The 23,557-nt window shown below is 42.2% G+C and overlaps 3 protein-coding genes across 3 annotated transcripts; all 3 read right to left on the bottom strand.

Annotated features, from left to right (window-relative positions):
• Nucleotides 1-154: 154 nt before the first annotated feature.
• On the bottom strand, nt 155-4,270 carry LOC124059760 (extracellular calcium-sensing receptor-like). The gene is made up of 7 exons (XM_046390062.1): nt 3,864-4,270; nt 3,460-3,749; nt 2,911-3,206; nt 2,280-2,485; nt 1,884-2,105; nt 1,428-1,551; nt 155-1,351 (listed from the first exon to the last, which is right to left on the bottom strand). The coding sequence occupies exons 1-7, from the start codon at nt 4,176-4,178 to the stop codon at nt 453-455; spliced, it is 2,352 nt and encodes a 783-aa protein (XP_046246018.1). The 5' UTR covers nt 4,179-4,270; the 3' UTR covers nt 155-452.
• A 3,330-nt stretch (nt 4,271-7,600) lies between these two features.
• Nucleotides 7,601-9,328, bottom strand: LOC124059193 (vomeronasal type-2 receptor 26-like). Its single transcript, XM_046389018.1, has 3 exons — nt 9,325-9,328; nt 9,017-9,166; nt 7,601-8,941 (listed from the first exon to the last, which is right to left on the bottom strand). The coding sequence occupies exons 1-3, from the start codon at nt 9,326-9,328 to the stop codon at nt 8,043-8,045; spliced, it is 1,053 nt and encodes a 350-aa protein (XP_046244974.1). The 3' UTR covers nt 7,601-8,042.
• A 5,585-nt stretch (nt 9,329-14,913) lies between these two features.
• On the bottom strand, nt 14,914-23,213 carry LOC124059759 (extracellular calcium-sensing receptor-like). Its single transcript, XM_046390061.1, has 8 exons — nt 23,040-23,213; nt 22,360-22,654; nt 21,942-22,231; nt 21,397-21,692; nt 20,477-20,676; nt 20,138-20,359; nt 15,994-16,117; nt 14,914-15,915 (listed from the first exon to the last, which is right to left on the bottom strand). Exons 1-8 carry the CDS (start codon nt 23,144-23,146, stop codon nt 15,017-15,019), a joined length of 2,433 nt encoding a protein of 810 aa, XP_046246017.1. The 5' UTR covers nt 23,147-23,213; the 3' UTR covers nt 14,914-15,016.
• Between the last annotated feature and the right edge of the window lie 344 nt (nt 23,214-23,557).

Here is a 23,557-nt window from a genome sequence, read left to right as displayed (position 1 = left end):
CAGGACTTTCAAAAATGTGCAATTAAAAAATTAATTATAAAAACAAACTTGTATGTGGGAATAACTCGGTGGAAACTGTTGAATCTGTATAACATACACTATATACACTAAAGTATTGGGACGCACCTCTTTATTATTTAATTCAGTTGTGGCACAGGGCTCGGCCTCTTACTTCCAGTGAAGGGAAATCTTAATGCTTCAGAATACCAACAGACAGACATTTTGGACAATGCTATGCTTCCAACTTTGTGGAAGCAGTTTGGAAAAGGCCCATTTATATTCCAGCAGGACTGTGCCCCACTGCACATGTCTATTTATTTCAAACGCAATGTCATTAAAATCCCTTTTGTGCAGTAATCAAGAGTCTCAAAGCCTTTGTCTACATAGTGTATGTTCTATAACTATGTTTTATGATCTGTCTTAACTGTTTGAAAACCTCACAAGCCTTAGGTTTAATTTTTGTTCATTAAATGTTTTTTGGTGTTTTTCTCTGGTCTAAACAATATGATGAAACACTTTGGAGCAAAAATACACAGAATTAATCCAAAACTGGAGGCCAGAATAGCAAATATCTCCACAGCCACAGTAAATTTCCCAGGAGAGCTGACATACGCTGGGATAAAGGTGATCCACACTGCACAGAATATTAACATGCTGAAGGTGATAAATTTGGCTTCATTAAAATTATCAGGTAGTTTGCGGGCTAAGACAGCTAACACTAAGCAAAAGGCAGCCAGCAGGCCGATGTACCCGAGCACAACCCAGAACCCAATATCTGAGCCCAATGCACACTCCAGGATGATCCTCTCTTTGTATGTGGTCAGGTTTTTCATTGGAAAAGGAGGACTAAGAACCAACCAAATGGTACATATTAAAACTTGAACAAATGTAAAAGACACCACAGTCATTCTTTGCTGTGGAGGACCAAACCATTTCATGATGTTACTCCCTGGGAGTGTAGCTTTGAAGGCCATCAACACAACTATTGTTTTCCCAAGAACACAAGAGATGCAGAGGACGAAGGTGATCCCAAATGCTGTGTGGCGCAGCATGCAGGACCACTTAGTGGGTGCTCCAATAAAAGTTAATGAACATAAGAAACAGAGAGTCAGGGAGAAGAGCAGCAGGAAGCTCAGCTCAGAGTTGTTGGCCCTGACAATCGGGGATGTCCTGTGATGAAAGAACACAGCCGCTGTTATAATGGCAAGACAGGCACCAGCAACTGAGAATGCAGCCAGGATGATTCCTAGGACCTCGTCAAAGGACAGAAACTCTACAGGCTTGGGGAGACAAGAGTCTCTCTCTGCGTTAGGCCAGAACTCCTTGGGGCAAGGGAAACAATCAGGAGAATCTGGAAAAATCAATCAAAAGGCTTTTAGCAGTCAAATATTTGATGTTGTTGACATGCATCAGAAACAAAAAGTTACCTGTAGCATTGCTAATCTCTCCCTCAGGACACAGTATACAATCATAACAGCAGATGGGTTTTCCTTTCTGCAGCACTTTACGAGTTCCTGGGGGACAGCTGTCACTGCACACTGACACAGGGACCTGACACACAGATACAAACAAACTTACTAATTCCTTGAACGTTCCTGTGGTTTTTTTTTTACATTGACATTTAGTAATTACAATCTAATTATTCACTTTCAACAGGGAAATCAGTGCATTCATTATTTCTTTTTTTTCACAATAATTAGGTTCTTGTAATGCATTGTATTACAAATACAGCAACAAAATGGTACTAACAGGGAAATGTAAAAATTTTCATGACAAGTAGTTCAGTCACTCAAAAAATAATCTGACTGTACAATTTTAATTTGGATCGGAATAATATTTGGCAAGGAGTAACAAAGTTATGTACTTTGTCCACCACTGCTTACCTGTGTTCTACCTTCCATCCAGGTGAGGTTCCTGTTGATACTGAACTCCTGGCCTGCCGGCAGTGATGCATCATAGAAACCTACTGTCACCAACTCAATGCTGCCACTTTCACTTTTCTGCCAGTTTACCAGCTCATATTTGGCCACAGGATCCCCATTGGCATCAAATGACACATCATAACCATTTTGGGAAAAATTTACTTTCTTCAGCTGAGTGAGAAGCTGTGAAGTTAATGTAAAACAAGTGAAAAATGACAACTTATGAAAAATGCATTATGGCCATAAAAGAACAATGATGGAGAAAACAAAATAAGAGAAATTAATATTTGATTTCAAAACAGGTATATTATATTGAAAGCAAGAACACTTGGGTGTTCATTGTTTATTTTGACTGACCTGTTTGGACTCTGTCCTGGTGATTCTGTCACACTGAGTTGTAGAATTTGTTTCCTGACACACTGAATTATGAATGGCATGTGCTATTGCATAAACAGCCTTGTACACCATGTTAGTGATTCGGAGCTGAGATGTGTCAGTGTACTGGCTCTGGAGCGTCTGTATGTCTTCAGATCCATCACACACTCTCTCATCCACGGCTGCAGCTGAAAACACACAGAGACAGAAGAAGGTATTTTTAGCTTTGATAATGAGATTTCAGTGGTATGAATTACTGTATTTATTATTCTTTCTTAGCTTTAATGTTGTTTCATTTGTTGTTTAGTTCATACAAGATGTCTATTTTGAATTACATTTAAATCCACCACTTTCCCACTATAATTACCAACTGACTTAAACTTTGTGAATGTGTTTTAAAAATACATGAAAATGACCTGAAATCATTAATTGGTACAACAGGTATGATAATGTCAATAGATTTCCCTCTTGACAGAAATCTATGACTTCTTAAACCAGCTGCTGATTTATTAAGACAGTAAGCTCCACTCAAACAGACAAACAGCAAAACAACACAACCACAAGGATCCAAAAGATACTGATGCCATGTTAAATATCAGCAAAACGGGCTCACTTTTTCCCAGCCTGCAGTTGAATGCCTGTTCCCAGAACTCAGTAAGCACTGGAGACGCAGCCACTTTAGAGGGAGAGAGATCCAGCAAGAATTCTCTCACACCTGGAATGACAGATCGCTGAATCCCAAATCCAATGGCTCCAGCAAAGAAGCTGAACCTTAACATGTTTCGGTTGGTTACCCAGGATTCACTGCCGATCCACTGGCGAGGAGGTGAAGGCTCCGCTGACAGCTCCTCTAACAGGATGCTCAATTCTGTAGCGGACATAAATGCCACAACAACCATCGCTGTCGACCTGGAGCGACATGAATACACTATATTTTACGAAACAAATATCATGACTGGTAAAAGAAAGAAAAACACGAGACGCTCTTTTTGGTGGGGTGAATCTACAGTACGGGTGTCACAGACTATTTTATAACAAATTCTGCATTAGGTATAAGACAAGTAAGCATAAGAAACCATTTTCCACCGAGATGATATCTTCTGTCTTTAGTTTTTGTGTGCAGAAGATCGTGGTCAGCACAAAAGCACAGTGATGCAGAAACCTGCGGATAGCGTCTGCTACTCTCTGGATCCTGCTGCGTGGGTGGGTCCGATAGAAAGATTCAGAGTATTCCACACAGATCCCCTCCTTCTGGGCTGCTTGCAGGAAAGTCGCCATGCCGTTATTGCCATAGTCCGAATCCGAGCGGACAGCACCTATCCAAGTCCAGCCAAAGTGTTTCACCAGCTTGGCCAGCGCGTCAGCCTGAAACTGATCACTCGGGACTGTTCTGAAGAAAGTCGGAAACTGCTGCTTATCGGACAGACATGCACAAGTGGCAAAGTGGCTCACCTGAAGGAAAACAACAGTGTGATTCTTTAAGACACACAGACAGACAAAAATCACCAGTGGTATGTAAAAATAAATAAATAAATTTAAAAAAATCCGGTAATTTAAAATATTTACTTGAGGAATATCAAAGGCCCCCATGATGCGCGACATGCTGATGGATGGAGTGGAGCTAGACTCACCGATGACGGCCATCACCATACCTGACTGTGAGCAATTATCGCCCGTGTGAAACACAGGGTCCAGGCCGTTGAGTAACTGAAAAGCCACATGCACCGCCACGGGCACTGCGGTGCACGAGTCGTGGATCTGATAACCGAGTTTGATGCCTGGCAGCAGCTCCGAGCTGTTGTTAATCTCCTCGATGGCGAAGATCATTGCGCGCGAGAAGCGCAGTTCACGAAAATCAATGCTGCACACAGACATCATCATGTAACTGCTAAAATGTACACTTGTTAACCACAATTCACAGATTTGACAGAGCAACCAAATGCAGGAGAGCTGCAATTCATAGTTATGGACAATAACTGATAACTGCACTGTAACTGTGAAACAAACAAATATCACAGACACCTGACGACCAAAACTCGAAAAATACACAATTAAATATCAGTCCAAAAGGAATGCACTGTTTAATAGTCCACTAAATCAAAAACTTCAATTTTTCTTGAGTCTGTTAAAAACATACATATTGTTTTAGTTTTCAATCACACACACAAAAAAATTGAAACATGAAACATTGTAATACACTGTTATCCAACAATTTGCCCCTGTACAAACCTCCCTGTGCACCTCTGAGGCTGAGGCATGGTGGTGTAGTTATGCTCCACTGATTGTTTGTAGCGGTGTATGGAAAAAACACCTGCAATAACGTAGTCACCATCCATTGAGAATACAGGTAGACGTGTGGTACCCTGAAGCTTACATTTCACAGATGAGGCCTCAGTGCTGACCCCAGCACCACTCCTATCCTCTGTAAGCCCAGCCCTTTGTTTCACAGCATCCCCAGAATCATTCAAGGCAAGAGCTGAGTTCAGCTCACACAAACCCAGAGACAGAATCAGACCAATAAAAACAGCTGAGATCTCCATCCCTTGTGTGTCTGTATGTGAGCATACTGTATGTGTTTTCAGTTTTATATAGATTTTCAGAAAAAAGATTCCCTCCTTCTATTGTACGTCAACATACTTCAGGGAGATGTAGCCCCAAGTGGTCGCTGATCTCTTATTCGGCTATGACGCATCCCTATACCTGTCTTGTGTCTTCTTTTCTAAAGTTATCCCCGGAAACATCCATCCATCCATTTTCTATACCGCTTATCCGTCAGGGTCGCGGGGGAGCTGGAGCCTATCCCAGCTGACTACGGGCGAGAGGCGGGGTACACCCTGGACTGGTCGCCAGTCAATCGCAGGGCCAACACACAAAGACAAACAACCACACACTCTCACACTCACACCTAGGGGCAATTTAGAGTAGTCAATTAACCTAATGTGCATGTTTTTGGTATTGTGGGAGGAAGCCGGAGAACCCGGAGAAAACCCACGCAGGCACAGGGAGAACATGCAAACTCCACATAGAAGGGCCCAGACCGGGATTCGAACCTGGAACCCTCTTGCTATGAGGCGACAGTGCTAACCACTGCACCACCGTGCCGCCCTCCCCGGAAACACCAGATTCCAAATTTTGCGCCCCCCCACACACAGCTGTTTCTTTTCTTGCTCTTGTTGCAGTTAAACCCACAAAGTCACATCTTTCATGGGTTGTTTCTGTGGCTTAATCCTGTCTTACAAAATTCACAACATCTATTGTTCCACTCTGATATATTTGAAACTGTTTTGATCAAAAATTCAACACAGAACTCAGGTCCCCCAAGGTTTTGTTGTGAATCTGGCTCATGATGAAAAATAATTCGTAAAACTAGCTTAGCACTCAGTGAACAGACCCGGGCCATAGTCAATAGTTCTCTCTTCCCTGATAAGCAAGCCAGCATAACATACCACTTTGTATGGATGTTTCCGACACTATTTGAAGTGTGGCAACTTGAAAGAGAAAGTATAATTTATACATCGCTTACTTCTCACACACCATTTTTTTCTGGATTAAGTTTTGCTGTTATACATTTTGTCACATCAAATGATTTGCACATGTATGAAACATTTACTTCATTTTTTTTCACAGACACTGGTGTTACAACAGACACTTTGTATAAAGGGCTTTGCTTTCAGATCTGTTAGGTTCACTTCAATTGGACACTTCCACATTTGCTTTGATACTGCAGTTCTTTTGGTCCGGTGTAAAAACTGTCAGTCAAAGCTGGTAATGGACCAAACACCAAATGGAAACCACATGAAAACATGGGTCTCATTACTTCCAAACAGCCTCTGATGTGGTTTGCAGGTGCTGTGAAAGCAATCAGATCAGCTACTGGATATGTAATAGCAGATATATAGCAGAGATTCTATTTTTGTGCAGTTTCAAAAGCTGACTGATAACATCTGGAAAACATGGTTACATGAATGCACCTAACTGCAAGTATCTGACACAATTAATTGTTGGGATCTCTGGCCATGCGCTCTGGAGAACAACAGAGCGGCCTACATGTACACCATAAAGCCTGAGTTAGAGTGACTGTGGGTTAGAGACCCCCACCCATGACGTACACTTAGTCGTAAATTCCTGAGTTTGAACTGATGCTGCGTGCCAGCCATCTCCACGGGTCCAAGGTGACATCACTCAGGTAATAAAAGGTCACTGCGACCCTCAGACCGTGCTTTTTCCCGTGCGTGCTGTGACAGTGAGAGCTACTCCAGGCTCTCCAGGTGTCCAAATCGCCGAAAGGGAGCAACAGTCAAACGTTTGATTATTATCATCACTTTAAAACCCAAGGTCACAGCGTTTCAACTCGCAGGCCGAGAAACAGACTGCTGTGTTTGTTTTTGTAACTTTTCCTTTTTTCCTTCTGCAATCCTTCTTTCCCAAACTGCAATCAGCTGATCGCATGTTAACCAGCCGTGTGCCGACTTTGTTTAAGGAAACTAAACTAAACTAAACTAAGGCAGAGATGGTGTGAAGTAGGGTTGTTTACACATGTTTCTGTAACTTATATGGGCTGCAATCATTTAAGTTTTGTTACCAGCATTAAGACAGAGTTGCTAATGTGTGATTTTCGCTTGTAAGTGGCGCACTCATTTAATTTTTGTTACCGATCATCCAAATGCATCAGTTCCGTGAGCTCGCGCATCACCAGTTAAAAGACCAATATCTGAGCAGATAAACTCCGGTTTACTGACTTTTGTTTGCCACGTCAGCCAATCGCCATCTTGGCTCTGAGCTGCACGTCCTGCGTGCCAATCTATCGCCATCTTGGTCTTGCTGACGTCACTCACGCGACGACCCGCCATCTCTGTCTCTCTCTCTCTCTCTCACACACACACACACACACACACTCCTGTATATATGCACACCCATGTATAGATATACTCCTGCTGCTGTACCTGTGTTATCTTAGTTAATAGTTAATGTGTGTTGATAAAACTTGGATTATAATAGTGTTTATTACAAAGTGATACTTATCTCTGGATGGTTGTTGCTGGTTAATAAATCATGTTATAGTTTAACCTGTCTGTGGTTATTGTGAATGTACTTGTAATAACAGCTGGATTCATGACAGTCAGTGCTCGGATTCATCCTTCATAATTTTAAGAGACTGTTATTTCCTGTTTATTAATTTGGCTATTGGTCCCTGGTGACAGGGTGGTGCCCCGATTTGTATGTGTATAAGGCATGCACTGATTTTTGCTTTAATGATTATTCCCCATAATCATTGACTCTTTTGCCAATAACCAAATTGCTCCTACTAGTGCACAACATAATGAAGGTCAAAAGCCATTAAAACAACTGGAGATGGAAAAGATAAACTGAACAAGGCATTTAGCATGTTGCCACATCAGATTCAGTCTGTGGTTGACCGCCAACAGTCTTTAAATATAAAGGTGCTGATAAGCAGAGAAACTATTCAGCTCATATTCCCTGATTCAAATACAATTTAAAAAGTCAGCAACAACAGGCAACAGCAACCACAACTCCACTGCTGAAAACTAAAACAGTACAGTTTCTTCAGCCCACAGTAAACCCTGTATCATCAACATAGCACACATGAAACCTCAGCATTACCTCCTGGGCAGTCTGTGAAAGAGGTTAACAAGGTGAAGACTATATTTAATATGAATAACATAAGCCTTGGATGTCAGAAGAGGCCTATAATGTCATTAATTACAGATTTCAGATGGTTGAGGTTTAATTTTTGTTCATTAAATGTTTCTTTGTGTTTTTCTCTGGCTTAAACAATATGATGAAACACTTTGGAGCAAATATACACAGAATTAATCCAAAACTGGAGGCCAGAATGGCAAATATCTCCACAGCCACAGTAAATTTCCCAGGAGAGCTGACATATGCTGGGATAAAGGTGATCCACACTGCACAGAATATCAACATGCTGAAGGTGATAAACTTGGCTTCATTAAAACTATCAGGTAGTTTGCGGGCTAAGACAGCTAACACTAAGCAAAAGGCAGCCAGCAGGCCGATGTACCCGAGCACAACCCAGAACCCAATATCTGAGCCCAATGCACACTCCAGGATGATCCTCTCTTTGTATGTGGTCAGGTTTTTCATTGGAAAAGGGGGACTAAGAACCAACCAAATGGTGCATATTAAAACTTGAACAAATGTAAAAGACACCACAGTCATTCTTTGCTGTGGAGGACCAAACCATTTCATGACGTTACTACCTGGGAGTGTAGCTTTGAAGGCCATCAACACAACTATTGTTTTCCCAAGAACACAAGAGATGCAGAGGACGAAGGTGATCCCAAATGCTGTGTGGCGCAGCATGCAGGACCACTTAGTGGGTGCTCCAATGAAAGTCAGTGAACATAAGAAACAGAGAGTCAGGGAGAAGAGCAGCAGGAAGCTCAGCTCAGAGTTGTTGGCCCTGACAATCGGGGATGTCCTGTGACGAAAGAACACAGCCGTTGTTATAATGGCAAGACAGGCACCAGCAACTGAGAATGCAGCCAGGATGATTCCTAGGACCTCGTCAAAGGACAGAAACTCTACAGGTTTGGGGAGACAAGAGTCTTTCTCTGCATTAGGCCAGAACTCCTTGGGGCAAGGGAAACAATCAGGAGAATCTGAAAAAAATTACAAAGGGTTTTTAGCAGTCACATCCTTGATTTCTTAAATATGCATGACAACCAAAAAGTTACCTGTAGCATTGCTAATCTCTCCCTCAGGACACAGTATACAATCATAACAGCAGATGGGTTTTCCTTTCTGCAGCACTTTACGAGTTCCTGGAGGACAGCTGTCACTGCACACTGACACAGGGACCTGACATGGAGATACAAACAAACTCACTTATTTCTTTGCAGGTTCCTGTTAGGTTTACCTTGAAACATAGCTTTGCACTTTGGTTAAATTTAGACACCATTTTACTTTGTTAGGTTTAGGAAAATATCAGCAATATTTATTTTTTCAATGAGATCAAACCCTGTTCTCTTGGGGGAACACTGACCCATCACTTAACCCCAGTCTCCATCCCTCTCAGGACTTTCTCGCTTTGTACACAATGCAGCTTTATGCATTTGTGTCTGAATGTATTATAACTATTTACTTAGTTTCTAATGCAACTTAAAATTTGCTAAAGTGTTTTCAGATTATGTGCTGGTTGAGACAGCTCAGCCCTTCATCAGAGTTGTGTAGTTTTTCCAGCACTACTTACGTGTGTTCTACCCTCCATCCAGGTGAGGTTGCTGTTGATACTGAACTCCTGGCCTGCTGGCAGTGATGCATCATAGAAACCTACTGTCACCAACTCAATGCTGCCACTTTCACTCTTTTGCCAGTTAACCAGCTCATATGTGGCCACAGGATCCCCATTGGCATCAAATGACACATCATAACCATTTTGGGAAAAATTGACTTTCTTCAGCTGAGTGAGAAGCTGTGAGGATGAGGTAAAATAGGACAGCAAGGAGAGAAAAGACAACATAAATTCTTCGTATTTGATGTCAAAAAATTATATTATGGTGAAAGTAAGAGAGCTGGTGTATTCATTGTTCATTTCGACTGACCTCTTTTAACTCTATCCTGGTGATTTTATCACACTGAGTTGTAGAATTTGTTTCCTGACACACTGAATTATGAATGGCATGTGCTATTGCATAAACAGCCTTGTACACCATGTTAGTGATTCGGAGCTGAGATGTGTCAGTGTATGGACTCTGCAGCGTCTGTATGTCTTCAGATCCATCACACACTCTCTCATCCACAGCTGCAGCTGAAAACACACAGAGACAGAAGAAGGTGTTTTCTTCACTTTGACAAAGATACTGTGTTTGAGTTCTGTATTTGTGTTTGTTTTGCTTTTGTTTGTTTTGCTTTTTACTCCCTTTTAATTTGATTTAGTGTATCTGCAGAAATTCATATATGCATTGTTCAAATTGGTATATAAAATATCTTGATTTTACCTTAAGATTAAAGATTAAGATTAAAGTGACATATTTTGTCATTGGAGGGAACTCACTCCAACGAAATTTGTTCTCTGCATTTAACCCACCCAAGTGACGTGCACACACACACAGCAAACCCGGGGCAGTGGGCGACCGCGTGCAGCGCCCGGGGAGCAGTGGGGGTTAGGTACCTTGCTCAAGGGTACCTCAGCCATGGACACCGGGACGGGGAATCGAACCAGCGATCCACCGGTTACGGGTCTGACACCCTAACCGCTGATCCACGACTGCCCCTTTTTTTTTTTTTCTTTTTTTTTTTTTAAATAAGAAGGTTCCAATGCAGTGTTTTACAAACACATCTCCATCTATTTTCCTTTAAATCTTAGCTGTTTCAATTTGTCAGGCCCTGTTTTCTTTTCAGCTACATGAATACCAACTCATGTTAACACAAACCACTCATCACCAACAGATAATGAAACCATGTTAAAAATCAGCGTGACCGCCTCACTTTTTCCCAGCCTGCAGTTGAATGCCTCCTCCCAGAACTCAGTAAGCACTGGAGACGCAGCCACTTTGGTGGGAGAGAGATCCAGCAAGAATTCTCTCAGACCTGGAATGACAGATCGCTGAATGCCAAATCCAATGGCTCCAGCACAAAGGTTGAACTTCAGCATGTCTTGGTTGGTTACCCAGGCCTCACTGCCGATCCACTGGCGAGGAGGAGAGGGCTCACGCAACAGCTCCTCCAGCAGGATCCTGAGGTCTCCAGAGGCTGCAAATGCCACAACAACCATAGCTGTCGACCTGGAAATACATTATGGTGCATTATACAACGCAAATTTAAGCATAAAATTAACTGATTTCATTGTAATAGTTAAACATTTATTGAAATTTTGAAAAATGTAATGGATTGTAAAAGTATTGGTTTCAAAGATTATATTTTCATGAAAATATCTAATATGAAGAACAATGAGCAGTATCAAAAAGAAACAGCCAATTCTCCACCAAGACAGTGAAATAATCTTCCACCCAATGCTTTAAGAAATATTTTTGAGGGTTTGCATGATGCAGAAACCTGCGGATAACGTCTGCTACTCTCTGGATCCTGCTGCGTGGGTTTGTTCGATAGAAAGATTCAGAGTATTCCACACAGATCCCCTCCTTCTGGGCTGCTTGCAGGAAAGTCGCCATGCCGTTATTGCCATAGTCCGAATCCGAGCGGACAGCACCTATCCAAGTCCAGCCAAAGTGTTTCACCAGCTTGGCCAGCGCGTTAGCCTGGAACTGATCACTCGGGACTGTTCTGAAGAAAGTCGGGAACTGCTGCTTATCGGACAGACATGCACAAGTGGAAAAGTGGCTCACCTGAAGGAAAAACAACAGTGTGATTCTTTAACGGGACAGACAAAAATACATGCCCTGTATTAAAGAACATTCATCGACAGAAATTCAAACTCTTTACTTGAGGAATGTCAAAGGCCCCGATTACGCGCGACATGCTGATGGATTGCGTGGAGCCAGTCTCACCGATGATGGCCATCATCATACCTGACTGTGAGCAATTATCGCCAGTGTAAAACACCGGATCCAGACCGTTTAATAGCTGGAATGCCGCTTGCACCACCACGGAAACTGCGGCGCACGAGTCGTGGATCTGATAACCGAGTTTGATGCCTGGTAGCAGCTCTGAGCTGTTGTTAATCTCCTCGATGGCGAAGACCATGGCGTATGAGAGGCGCAGTTCACGGGGGTCGACGCTGCACACAGATACTCAATGTCACTTTCGAAATTTTCAGAAAAAATAGCACAATTCACAAATGAAAACCATCTGGTAAAAGTGAGCTGACTGATGATTCAGTTACTGATGACTGCGTGTTTGAAACAAATATCACAGAGTTACCTGAACTCTAAAATTTAGAACACAGAATTGGATACCTGTGCAAAATTCACAGGAATTTAATGCACTGATTAAATAAAAAAAATTCAATTTCTTTTAATTCTGTTTTAAAACTGTTTCTTCTTAGTTTGGGTACACAACTGAAAGCACATCATACATGTCAAAACATTTCTGTCCCCACACATAACATATTCTTATCCATCACAATGCAAAGCATTTCTGAAACCAATATCACAGTTACCTGAACACTGAAATTTAAAACACAAAACTGGACATCTACATCGAAATTTTAATGCACTGATTAAAAATCTAAATAATTAAAAATTCCAGTTCATTTTAATTATGTTCAAAATATATAGCATATTAAAGATTTCAACACTTACTGAAATAAAAAAACTTGACAACACGATTTTAAGCATTTTTTTAAAAAAAAAAAAAAAAACATTTCTTTTCCCACACATTATAACTTTGTCTTATCCACACGTCTCTTACTAACCTTCCTGTGCACTTCAGACCCTCAGGCATGGTGGTGTAGTTATTCTCCACTGTTTGTTTGTAGTCGTGTATGGAGAAAACACCTCCAATAACATAGTCTCCATCCATTGAGAATGCAGGCAGACGAGTGGCACCCTGAAGCTTACATTTCACAGATGAGGCCTCAGTGCTGACCCCAGTGCCATACTCTTTAAGCCCAGCCCTTTGTTTCAAGGCAGGTGAGTTTTGCTCACACAAACCCAGAGACAGAATCAGACCAATAAACAGAGCTGAGATCTCCATCCCACAAGTGTATGTGAGCGTAATGTATGTGTTTTCTCTCTTTTATATAGAGTTTGAGACAGCAAACTCCTACTACTGTACATCAGCTTAACACACATCAGAGGGGACGTCCTTACCTCATGGTCAACAATGGTCTCTTATCCAAGTCTTTTCTATGGTTTGTCCCCATCCGTGTCTCTTTAGGAATACACAGTATGTTACAAGTTATACTTGTAAACACATCTTTCTAATTCTGTCCTGCCTTGCTTCCAATTGTCCTGCCAATTCTGTCCCTACTTACTTACTTCTTTTTATTGTTTAGCTCACATTGTATGTAAACCTAACAAATGCAAATCTTTAATGGCTTTGTCATGGTCTGAGATATCTGTTGCCTTGTTTCCTGCTTTATTTTGTACTTTTTCCTCTCCTTGTGTTTGTTTTAGCTTTTCATTGATCCTTGTGTCTTTTGTCAGCTTTACATGGCTTTTGTTCTGCTCCCAGGCCATCCACCTGAAATCTCCATTTTTTTCCTGTCGTTGGATCTTCCCTTTCTACAGACCCCCTCCACCCTCCCAGCTTGTTTTGGATTTCTTTTTGTTAAATCTTGGTTAAGGAATATCTGGGAGCTGTTCCTTGAATATGGGGTATCGTTCTGTCGTTCTATCGTCTGTTGGTTAATTCCTTCATTTATTTTGTACCTTTTCTCCTCTTGTGTCCGTTTCAGCTTTTTATTAAGATAAGATAAGATAAGATGAGAACTTTATTGATCCTGCAGGAAATTGTTGTGCCAGGGTTGCAGTACAAAGAGGCAAACGAACGTGTCAAGTAATCACACAAAATGTAAAATAACAGAGTAATATAAAAATAATTGAGTACTATAGAAAAAATAACAGAGTATATACATGACATATATAACGGCGGATAAGGTGCAGATACAATCTTAAAGTGTAGACAGTAGTGCAGGATAAATTATTATTGTCCTATGTGGGGGAAAAGGGATGAGTTGAAAAGTTTGAATTCCCTGCTTTTGTCTGTATTTCCCCCATTTTGATCGCTTGTCTCTCCCAGATTGTTTTCCCCTATCCAGTTCCCATTTTTACATAAATACTTGTGTTCTCCTTGTATCTCTTGTCAAAAGTAATTCATCTAATAGTGAAGCATTCATTAGGACAGTCTGATTGTGGATTAGGGGAAGAAACAGTGGAACATGTCATCTGTCACTGCTAGAAATATAAAGCAAATAGAAAAAAGATGAAAATGGAACTGAGGAAATGTGGGGGAATAACCTAAACCTTAAACCTAAAGAATTTATTCAGTATAGGAGGAGGGAAGCATAAAGAAATTGGTTTGATGAAGAAGAATTAGTTTTTGTTTATATGTTTGTTTGTTTGTTTTTCCCATACTCCTGCTGATCCAACACTCTGGCCCACACTCCAGCATACTGTAGCAGGTGGTGGAAATTCACTTTCAATGTTAAGTGCAGTCTGCAATTAAACCACAAGAAGAAGAAAAAGAAGCCTGTCTTCTCAGTTCATTTGTGTTCTGTGCGTTTTGTTTGCTGCTTTCTCTGTTTCCCAGTATCATCTGTGTTCCCCATATTAGCCGGTTATTTGAGAGAATTCATTGTTTGGACTATTATTATCTGGACACCCAGTCACCTTTTGCTATTTTTATTTTGCCTTAGCCTATTGCTAAGTTTATTGTGTTAAAGTTTCTTGGTTCACCTTCTTCCTCATGTTGGTGTGTGCATATTGGGTCCTCTGCTTTGTAACTCATAAAAGGGTCATTATATTCGGCTTTATTCTCTCTTGAATGAATCACAAGATTCATACTTGACATAAACCAGCAAAATGTTGTGACAAAACTCAGAACCACCCATTCGTGTATATATACTTTTTACAGTAAAAGCCATTTGTAAAAAAGACAAAAACATATTTAAGGACATTAGAAAATTGATAACGAAAAAAAAAATTACTTCAACAATTTAATACATAAAAAAAGTTGAAACAAGGAGAAAACTGTGTTGAATGTGTGCAACATGGGCTCTACAACTACATTTTAAGATATATCTTAACTGTTTCAAAACCTCAGATGTGTTAGTTTTAATTTTTGTTCATTAAATGTTTCTTGGTGTTCTTCTCTGGCTTAAACAATATGATGAAACACTTTGGAGCAAATATACACAGAATTAAACCAAAACTGGAGGCCAGAATGGCAAAAATCTCCACAGCCACAGTAAATTTCCCAGGAGAGCTGACATATGCTGGGATAAAGGTGATCCACACTGCACAGAATATCAACATGCTGAAGGTGATAAATTTGGCTTCATTAAAACTATCAGGTAGTTTCCGGGCTAAGACAGCTAACACTAAGCAAAAGGCAGCCAGCAGGCCGATGTACCCGAGCACAACCCAGAACCCAATATCTGAGCCCAGTGCACACTCCAGGATGATCCTCTCTTTGTATGTGGTCAGGTTTTTCATTGGAAAAGGAGGACTAAGAACCAGCCAAATGGTACATATTAAAACTTGACCAAATGTAAAAGACACCACAGTCATTCTTTGCTGTGGAGGACCAAACCATTTCATGACGTTACTACCAGGAAGTGTAGCTTTGAAGGCCATCAACACAACTATTGTTTTCCCAAGAACACAAGAGATGCTGAGGACGAAGGTGATCCCAAATGCTGTGTGGCGCAGCATGCAGGACCACTTAGTGGGTGCTCCAATAAAAGTTAGTGAACATAAGAAACAGAGAGTCAGGGAGAAGAGTAGCAGGAAGCTCAGCTCAGAGTTGTTGGCCCTGACAATCGGGGATGTCCTGTGACGAAAGAACACAGCCGCTGTTATAATGGCAAGACAGGCACCAGCAACTGAGAATGCAGCCAGGATGATTCCTAGGACCTCGTCAAAGGACAGAAACTCTACAGGCTTGGGGAGACAAGAGTCTCTCTCTGCATTAGGCCAGAACTCCTTGGGGCAAGGGAAACAATCAGGAGAATCTGAAAGAATAAATCAAAAAGAACTTTAAGCAGTCAAATCTTTGATGTTGTAGACATGCATCAGAACCAAAAAGTTACCTGTAGCATTGCTAATCTCTCCCTCAGGACACAGTATACAATCATAACAGCAGATGGGTTTTCCTTTCTGCAGCACTTTACGAGTTCCTGGAGGACAGCTGTCACTGCACACTGACACAGGGACCTGACATGGAGATACAAACTTATTAATTTCCATGAGGGTTCCTGTTACTCTTTGGTTTAAAGCATATCTTTAAAATCAGTGGATGAATTTTCTTTCCTCCTCTCAAATATTATTAGCCATATGTTGTCATTGGAGCAAAACCAATGACTCCAACTTCCACTCCTGTCACTCAAGTGCAAGATGTATTTTTCTAATTTTTATGATAGTGTTGATATTTTTGGCAGATAGACATGTCGTTTTCGTCATGCTTCTTTTTCCACAAACACCCCTGATGTCTCACTGAAAATTTTTTTTCTTCTGTCCAAATCAGTGACTTTTATAAAGATGGCCAACTTGAGAGCTCCTGCCGTACAAGTCATAAACCCCGCCTTTTACATGTTAAAACAGGGGACTTTCACCAAGTACTCTTTACATCATTTTTGCCAAAGACGGTTTGTCATTTCACAAATCTCCTGTCAGATTGAGATTCATGGCTCTGATAGGTTCAGTCTCAGTTATTCATTTGCACCGTTTCATTTGTCTGCACTGTCAAAATGTTATTGTCTGACATGTAATACCTTCCTGCCATATGGCCTTTCTAAAATGTGGTGTCCCTCACTGAGGTGCTGACTTCTCCACTGACCTCAGCACCCACAGAGCATGCGCACATCAGACTTCTACCAACCAAGCTGGCTAATTTATGGTTTAGTCTCTGCTAACTTGAATGGGACAGATCATCAGTGATGTTCCTGAGGTTTCTTCGCCAGGGTTGATCAATCCTTGGCTTGTGTTCTAGCAGCATTGGCCCCCACCAGATCACCCCTCTTAATTCAAAGGCCTTTGGAGGCCCTCTCCACAGCCTCCATAGTGGACTTGATGGTTTCACTTTTCATCGCCGAAGTTTTGCCAATTAGAATGTAGACCCTGAGTGTCCAGCAAAGCCTCTACACCCAACTTCAATTGGCTCACATCATGCCACCCACCCTCTCCTCCAACAATGGTCCACAAACTGGTTCTTGGACCATTTCTTTTCATTGGACTCCTCCACACTGTCCTCCCAGGGAGCTGTTAGCGCTAACAGTATTACCTGCATCAAAGTGAGTGATGTAAGCACCACTGGCCTACAGCATCACTACAGCATCAGATCCCAGTCCGATGCTGCAGCGATTAACAGCATCAGACTGGGATCTGATGCAGTAGCAGTCTGATGCTGAAGCGAGCAACCCTATTGCTGTTCTGGGCTGTAACTGGATCCTCTCCATCCTGACAAAGCTGATGTTCCTCTGGCTGCAGACATGCTTGCTGTCAGTTAGGGCTATGGAGATGGTCCCAGCTGCATACTTCAGCACCTAGTCCTCTCATGAGTGATGGTGGCCCTCCCCAGTGCTATTGGACAACTGCTTAGGATGTGTTCAAGTGAACCCTTCTCAGGGCATAGAGGACAAGATGGAGCTTCACTCCTTCCTGAGATGTGGAGATTTGCTGGACTTGGCAGGAGATCATACGCAGCCTGGACCAGAAACGTGATCCACTGAGGTTCTGCTTTCCAGATGTCAACACAGAATATCTTCCTTCCAGTGCTCCAGTGCTGGACATTGTCCTAGTGACACCATGGGACAGATCTTAAGCCTGAATGTCATGTTGCCACCATCCCCGCCAAAGCCCTGTCTCAGACGGGACTCTGCATTTCCAAGCCCTGCTGAGCTCTCTATTTCATGCCTATCCTGACCAAGATGCCTGCTGATGCCACTGTGGAATCCCTTGAGTCCTCCTCAGTGGCAGAGCACTGGGAGTGGATGAGATTCATCCTGGGTACCTAAAGGCTCTGGATGTTGTGGGGCTGTCTTGGTTGACACAACGCTGCAGCATCGCGTGGCAGTCGGGGACAGTGCCCTTGGACAGTCAGACCGGGGTGGTGGTCCCTCTTTTTAAGAAGGGGGGCCGGAGGGTGTGCTCCAACTACAGAGGGATCACACTCCTCAGCCTCCCCTGGAAAGTCTATGCCAGAGTACTGGAGAGGAAAATCCAAGAGGAACAATGCGGTTTTCGTCCTGATTGTGGAATACTGGACCAGCTCTGTACCCTCTGCAGGGTACTTGAGGATGAGAATCAGCACCTCTAAATCCGAGGCCATGGATCTCGACCGGAAAAAGGTGGTCTGCCCCCTCCAGGTTGGAGGAGAGTTCCTGCCTCAAATGGAGGAGTTTAAGTATCTCGGGTTCTTGTTCATGAGTGAGGGAAGATAGGAGCATGAGATTGACAGGCGGATCGGTGCAGCAACAGCAGTAATGCGGTCGTTGTATCGGTCCTTCCTGGTAAAGAGGGAGCTGAGCCGTAAGGTGAAGGTCTCAATTTACCAGTAAATCTACGTTCCTACCCTCAACTTTTTTTTCACACTTTTTTCGGTCATGACCCAAAGTTCATGACCGATACAAGCAGCTGAAATGAGCTTCCTTCGCAGGGTGGCGGGGCGCTCCGTTAGGGATAGGGTGAGGAGCTCTGTCACCCGGGAGGAGCTTGGAGTAGAACTGCTGCTCCTCCACATCTAAAGGAGCCAGTTGAGGTGGCTCGGGCATCTGTTTCGGATGCCCCCTGGGGAGGTGTTCCGGGCATGCCCCACTGGGACAAGGCCCCGAGGAAGACCCAGGACACGCTGGAGGGACTATGTCACTCGGCTGGCCTGGAAACATCTTGGAGGAAGTGTCTGGGGAGAGGGAAGTCTGGGCATCCCTGCTCAAGCTGCTGCCCCCACGATCCGGTCCCGGATGAAGCAGAAGAAGATGGATGGATGGATGAATCCCTTGAGTCCTGATAGAGTAGAGCTCATCTCCCATCCAGTGCTATGCTGCTCAGACTGCAGCCCTAGCCGCCTTCGCATGTAGCTACTGATTTTCCTCTCCAGGGTCTACGCTCACTTCACCAGCAGAGGCCTAAAGATTAGGTGGGGTAGAAATTCCCGTAGTTAAAACCAAGCCTTGAACTTGCAAGGTCAACCAGATTTGTCAACAGAGGTAAGCCAAGACTCTAGCTCCTTAATGGTACCTTGAATTGATGTTATATCTTTGAGGCTGCGGTCGAGGACGTTTCCTAGCATCTTAATTGGCTTCTCTGTTATGGATGGATTTGCAGGACCATCCAAAATGGAGCCAAAGTTGCCCACCACTCTCCACCTCCTCAGCTTTAATGCCCAGTGCCCTGGATTTGGCTGGTTTGAAGCTCATCCATGATCCAGCGAAAGTAGAGAAAAACTAGATCTCCCATGCCCTCGTGCGCTTCCCTGATCAACTGAGTTACAACTCCCATATGTTTGAAGCAGCCTGGAACTCCAGGGATTTCACCTTTCTGGACTGAGGTGTCAATGTAGGCATTCTTTAAAAGAAATTCTGTCACCCTCCTTGATAGGATACTGAAGAAGATCTTTCTTTCCACACTGAGAACTGAGATGACCGACAGGGATTGTGTGGAGATTGTACAGACTTACAAATACCTGGGAGTGCAGCTGGATGATGAACTGGTCTGGACTGCCGACACAGGTGCTTTGTGCAGGAGAGGACAGAGGACAGAACCGGTTGTACTTCCTATCTATCTATCTATCTATGTATCCTAAATTTAGCTGCTGGCTGAGACAACTCAGCTCTTTGTCCCTCTACCATCAATTCAGTAAATCACTGAAGCAACAGAGGGAGGAGGACAGAGGACAGGGTGAATGGTTGATAATGATTCATGTCTGATGCCATTTGTGTTCCATAGGCATTTTTATCACCTTTGCAACATATCATAGAAGTTAGTCATTCTACACATTGGACAAGCAAGTCGGTGCAAGTTTTTTTTTTTTTTTTTCAGAATCATTAAGATCTATGAATGCTGCAAGAATGCATTTTCCAACAGAAAATGGAACAAATGTCAAAGCAAGCAGTCTTTTCATTCAAATAAGAATTGAACTTCACAACTTGAACTTATATTAAAGTAATATTTGACCAGGAGTATGTATATACTATGAATCAATTAATAAAGCTGTGTACTTTGTCTATCACTGCTTACTTGTGTTCTACCCTCCATCCAGGTGAGGTTCCTGTTGATACTGAACTCCTGGCCTGCTGGCAGTGATGCATCATAGAAACCTACTGTCACCAACTCAATGCTGCCACTTTCACTCTTTTGCCAGTTAACCAACTCATATTTGGCCACAGGATCCCCATTGGCATCAAATGACACATCATAACCATTTTGGGAAAATTTGACTTTCTTCAGCTGAGTGAGAAACTGTGAGGATGAAGCAAAGTAAGACAGTGATGGAGAGAAAGGAGTATTTCATGTCTTAAAGTTATAGTACCGTGGAAATAAAAGCATCAGTGTGTTCATCAATTAATTTTGACTGACCTGTCTGGGCTCTATCCTGGTGATTTTATCACACTGAGTTGTAGAATTTGTTTCCTGACACACTGAATTATGAATGGCATGTGCTATTGCATAAACAGCCTTGTACACCATGTTAGTGATTCGGAGCTGAGATGTGTCAGTGTATGGATTCTGGAGCTTCTGTATGTCTTCAGATCCATCACACACTCTCTCATTCACGGCTGCAGCTGAAAGCACACAGAGAAGAACAATGTGTTTTAAGCTTCGACAATGGTATTATAATAGTATTCATTACTGTGTTTATTATTCTTTTCATACCTTTAAATCTCAGCTGTATCAATTTGTGTTAGGCCCTTTTGTTTTAAGAGTCATGACAACCACGGCTTGTTAACACCAATCACTCATATGATTTGAGGCCTTCATGTAAGAACAGTACAACACTTTTCCAGCAAAATCACCAACTATCTTGAGTTGTTTTAATTGTATTGAAAATAAGAAGTGACCTGAATTCACTCTTATTATCACAGTCTAATCCATAATGTAAATGGATGTTTAATAATATCATTTCTTTACCTGTGTGTCTACAGACTGTCAATATAATGTGTGTTTATGTTTGGGACTTAAGTTTTAGTGCACACAGCAGCCAAAATCATACAGGACCTAAAGTTGACAGGACCTAAAGTTGAAATCTTGACAGGACTTAAAGTTGAAATCAATAAGCAAAATTATTCATAAAACTGCATCTTCTGTCCACCTCATGTTTTTGTTCAATATCAATATACTGTATACTGTACTATACTGGAAATCTGTGGCTTGATCTTAAAGTAGCTGATGACCTTTTAACATAGTAAGTTCCACTCAAACAGACAATCAACAAAATAACAACCACATGGAACCAACAGATACTGATATCATGTTAAAAATCAGCTTGATCGTCTCACTTTTTCCCAGCCTGCAGTTGAATGCCTCCTCCCAGAACTCAGTAAGCAGTGGAGACGCAGCCACTTTAGTGGGAGAGAGATCCAGCAAGAATTCTCTCAGACCTGGAATGACAGATCGCTGAATCCCAAATCCAATGGCTCCAGCACAGAAGCTGAACCTCAGCAGGTCCCGGCTTGTTACCCAGGATTCACTGCCGATCCACTGGCGAGGAGGGGAGGGCTCCAGTGACAGCTCCTCCATTAAGCTCCTGAATTGTATAGAAGCTATAAATGCTACGATAACTGTTGCTGTTGACCTGGAGAGACATGAGTTGCCTACACTAAATTTTACAAAGTAAATATCAAGACTGGTGAAAAAAGGGTACCACACACTGTTGGTAATAGCAATATATCCATTATGTATGAAAAAAATAAACATCATACTCGCATAAAATCGAAAAATGAGAAAATATCTTTTTCTTGGCCTCATCAAAACATTTAGGGTTTTGTAAGCAGAAGGTCAGTGTCACACAGGGAACAAAGACCTCAAACAGTGATGTACAAACCTGCGGATGACGTCTGCTACTCTCTGGATCCTGCTGCGTGGGTGGGCTCGATTGAAAGATTCAGTGTATTCCACACAGATCCCCTCCTTCTGGGCTGCTTGCAGGAAAGTCGCCATGCCGTTATTGCCATAGTCCGAATCCGAGTGGACAGCACCTATCCAAGTCCAGCCAAAGTGTTTAACCAGCTTGGCCAGCGCGTCAGCCTGGAACTGATCACTCGGGATTGTTCTGAAGAAAGTCGGGAACTGCTGCTTATCGGACAGACATGCACAAGTGGCAAAGTGGCTCACCTGAAGGAAAACAACAGTGTGGTTCTTTTAAGTGTAATTCTTTAAGTCAGAAAGAGAACAATAAATAAATAAATAATCGCCAATTGTCCACAATAAAAACATATTGGCCAGAAATTCAAAATATTTACGAGAGGAATATCAAAGGCCCCGATGACTCGTGACATGCTGATGGATGGAGTGGAGCTAGACGCGCCGATGATGGCCATCACCATACCTGACTGTGAGCAATTATCGCCCGTGTAAAACACTGCGTCCGGACCATTTAAAAGCTCAAATGCCACTTGCACCGTCACGGACACTGCGCCACATGAGTCATGGATCTGATAACCGAGTTTGATGCCTGGCAGCAGCTCCGAGCTGTTGTTAATCTCCTCGATGGCAAAGACCATTGCCCGTGAAAAATGCAGTTCACTGGACTCCAGACTGCACACAGACACTCATGTCACTGTCCAAATTTACAAATAATCAAGACAATTCACAAATCAAAAACACACCACAATAGAGAATTCATGCTTGAATTCGACAATTAAGGATAACTGCAAAGCATTTCTGAAACACTAAAATTGAAAACACAAAACTGGACATCTACATAGGAATTTCAATGCACTAATTAAAAATATAATTAATTAAAAATTCCAGTTCATTTTAATTATGTTCAAAATATATAGCATATTAAAGATTTCAACACTTGCTGAAATAAAAAAAAACCTGACAACACGATTTTAAGCATTTTTTTAAAAAAAAAAAAAAAAAACATTTCTTTTCCCACACATTACCACTTTGTCTTATCCACACTTCTCTTACTAACCTCCCTGTGCACTTCAGATAATCAGGCATGGTAGTGTAGTTATTCTCCACTGTTTGTTTGTAGCGGTGTATGGAGAAAACACCTCCAATAACGTAGTCACCATCCATTGAGAATGCAGGCAGACGAGTGGCACCCTGAAGCTTACATTTCACAGATGAGGCCTCAGTGCTGACCCCAGTGCCATACTCTTTAAGCCCAGCCCTTTGTTTCAAGGCAGGTGAGTTTTGCTCACACAAACCCAGAGACAGAATCAGACCAATAAAGAGAGCTGAGATCTCCATCCCACAAGTGTATGTGAGCGTAATGTATGTGTTTTCTCTCTTTTATATAGAGTTTGAGACAGCAAACTCCTACTACTGTGCACCAGCTTAACACACATCAGAGGGGACGTCCTTACCTCATGGTCAACAATGGTCTCTTATCCAAGTCTTTTCTATGGTTTGTCCCCATCCGTGTCTCTTTAGGAATACACAGTATGTTACAAGTTATACTTGTAAACAGATCTTTCTAATTCTGTC

This window comes from Scatophagus argus, chromosome 5, assembly GCF_020382885.2.
Source record: "Scatophagus argus isolate fScaArg1 chromosome 5, fScaArg1.pri, whole genome shotgun sequence".
In the NCBI taxonomy this organism is placed as follows: Eukaryota; Metazoa; Chordata; class Actinopteri; family Scatophagidae; genus Scatophagus; species Scatophagus argus.
Note: the sequence above shows the minus strand (reverse complement) of the source record. Positions and strands in the feature narration are given on the sequence as shown.

What these genes read in the sequence shown, in the direction of transcription:
- LOC124059760 (XM_046390062.1), bottom strand. Translation starts at nt 4,178, where the DNA reads ATGATGATGTCTGTGTGCAGCATTGATTTTCGTGAACTGCGCTTCTCG. An exon ending in GTAGCAGACGCTATCCGCAG is followed by an intron (nt 3,207 to 3,459) that starts GTTTCTGCATCA and finishes ATGTCGCTCCAG; the next exon opens with GTCGACAGCGATGGTTGTTG. An exon ending in CCAGGACAGAGTCCAAACAG is followed by an intron (nt 2,106 to 2,279) that starts GTCAGTCAAAAT and finishes TTAACTTCACAG; the next exon opens with CTTCTCACTCAGCTGAAGAA.
- LOC124059193 (XM_046389018.1), bottom strand. An exon ending in AGAGATTAGCAATGCTACAG is followed by an intron (nt 8,942 to 9,016) that starts GTAACTTTTTGG and finishes AATTTTTTTCAG; the next exon opens with ATTCTCCTGATTGTTTCCCT.
- LOC124059759 (XM_046390061.1), bottom strand. Translation starts at nt 23,146, where the DNA reads ATGGATGGTGACTACGTTATTGGAGGTGTTTTCTCCATACACCGCTAC. An exon ending in TATCTGAAGTGCACAGGGAG is followed by an intron (nt 22,655 to 23,039) that starts GTTAGTAAGAGA and finishes GTCTGTGTGCAG; the next exon opens with TCTGGAGTCCAGTGAACTGC. An exon ending in CCAGGATAGAGCCCAGACAG is followed by an intron (nt 20,360 to 20,476) that starts GTCAGTCAAAAT and finishes TCATCCTCACAG; the next exon opens with TTTCTCACTCAGCTGAAGAA.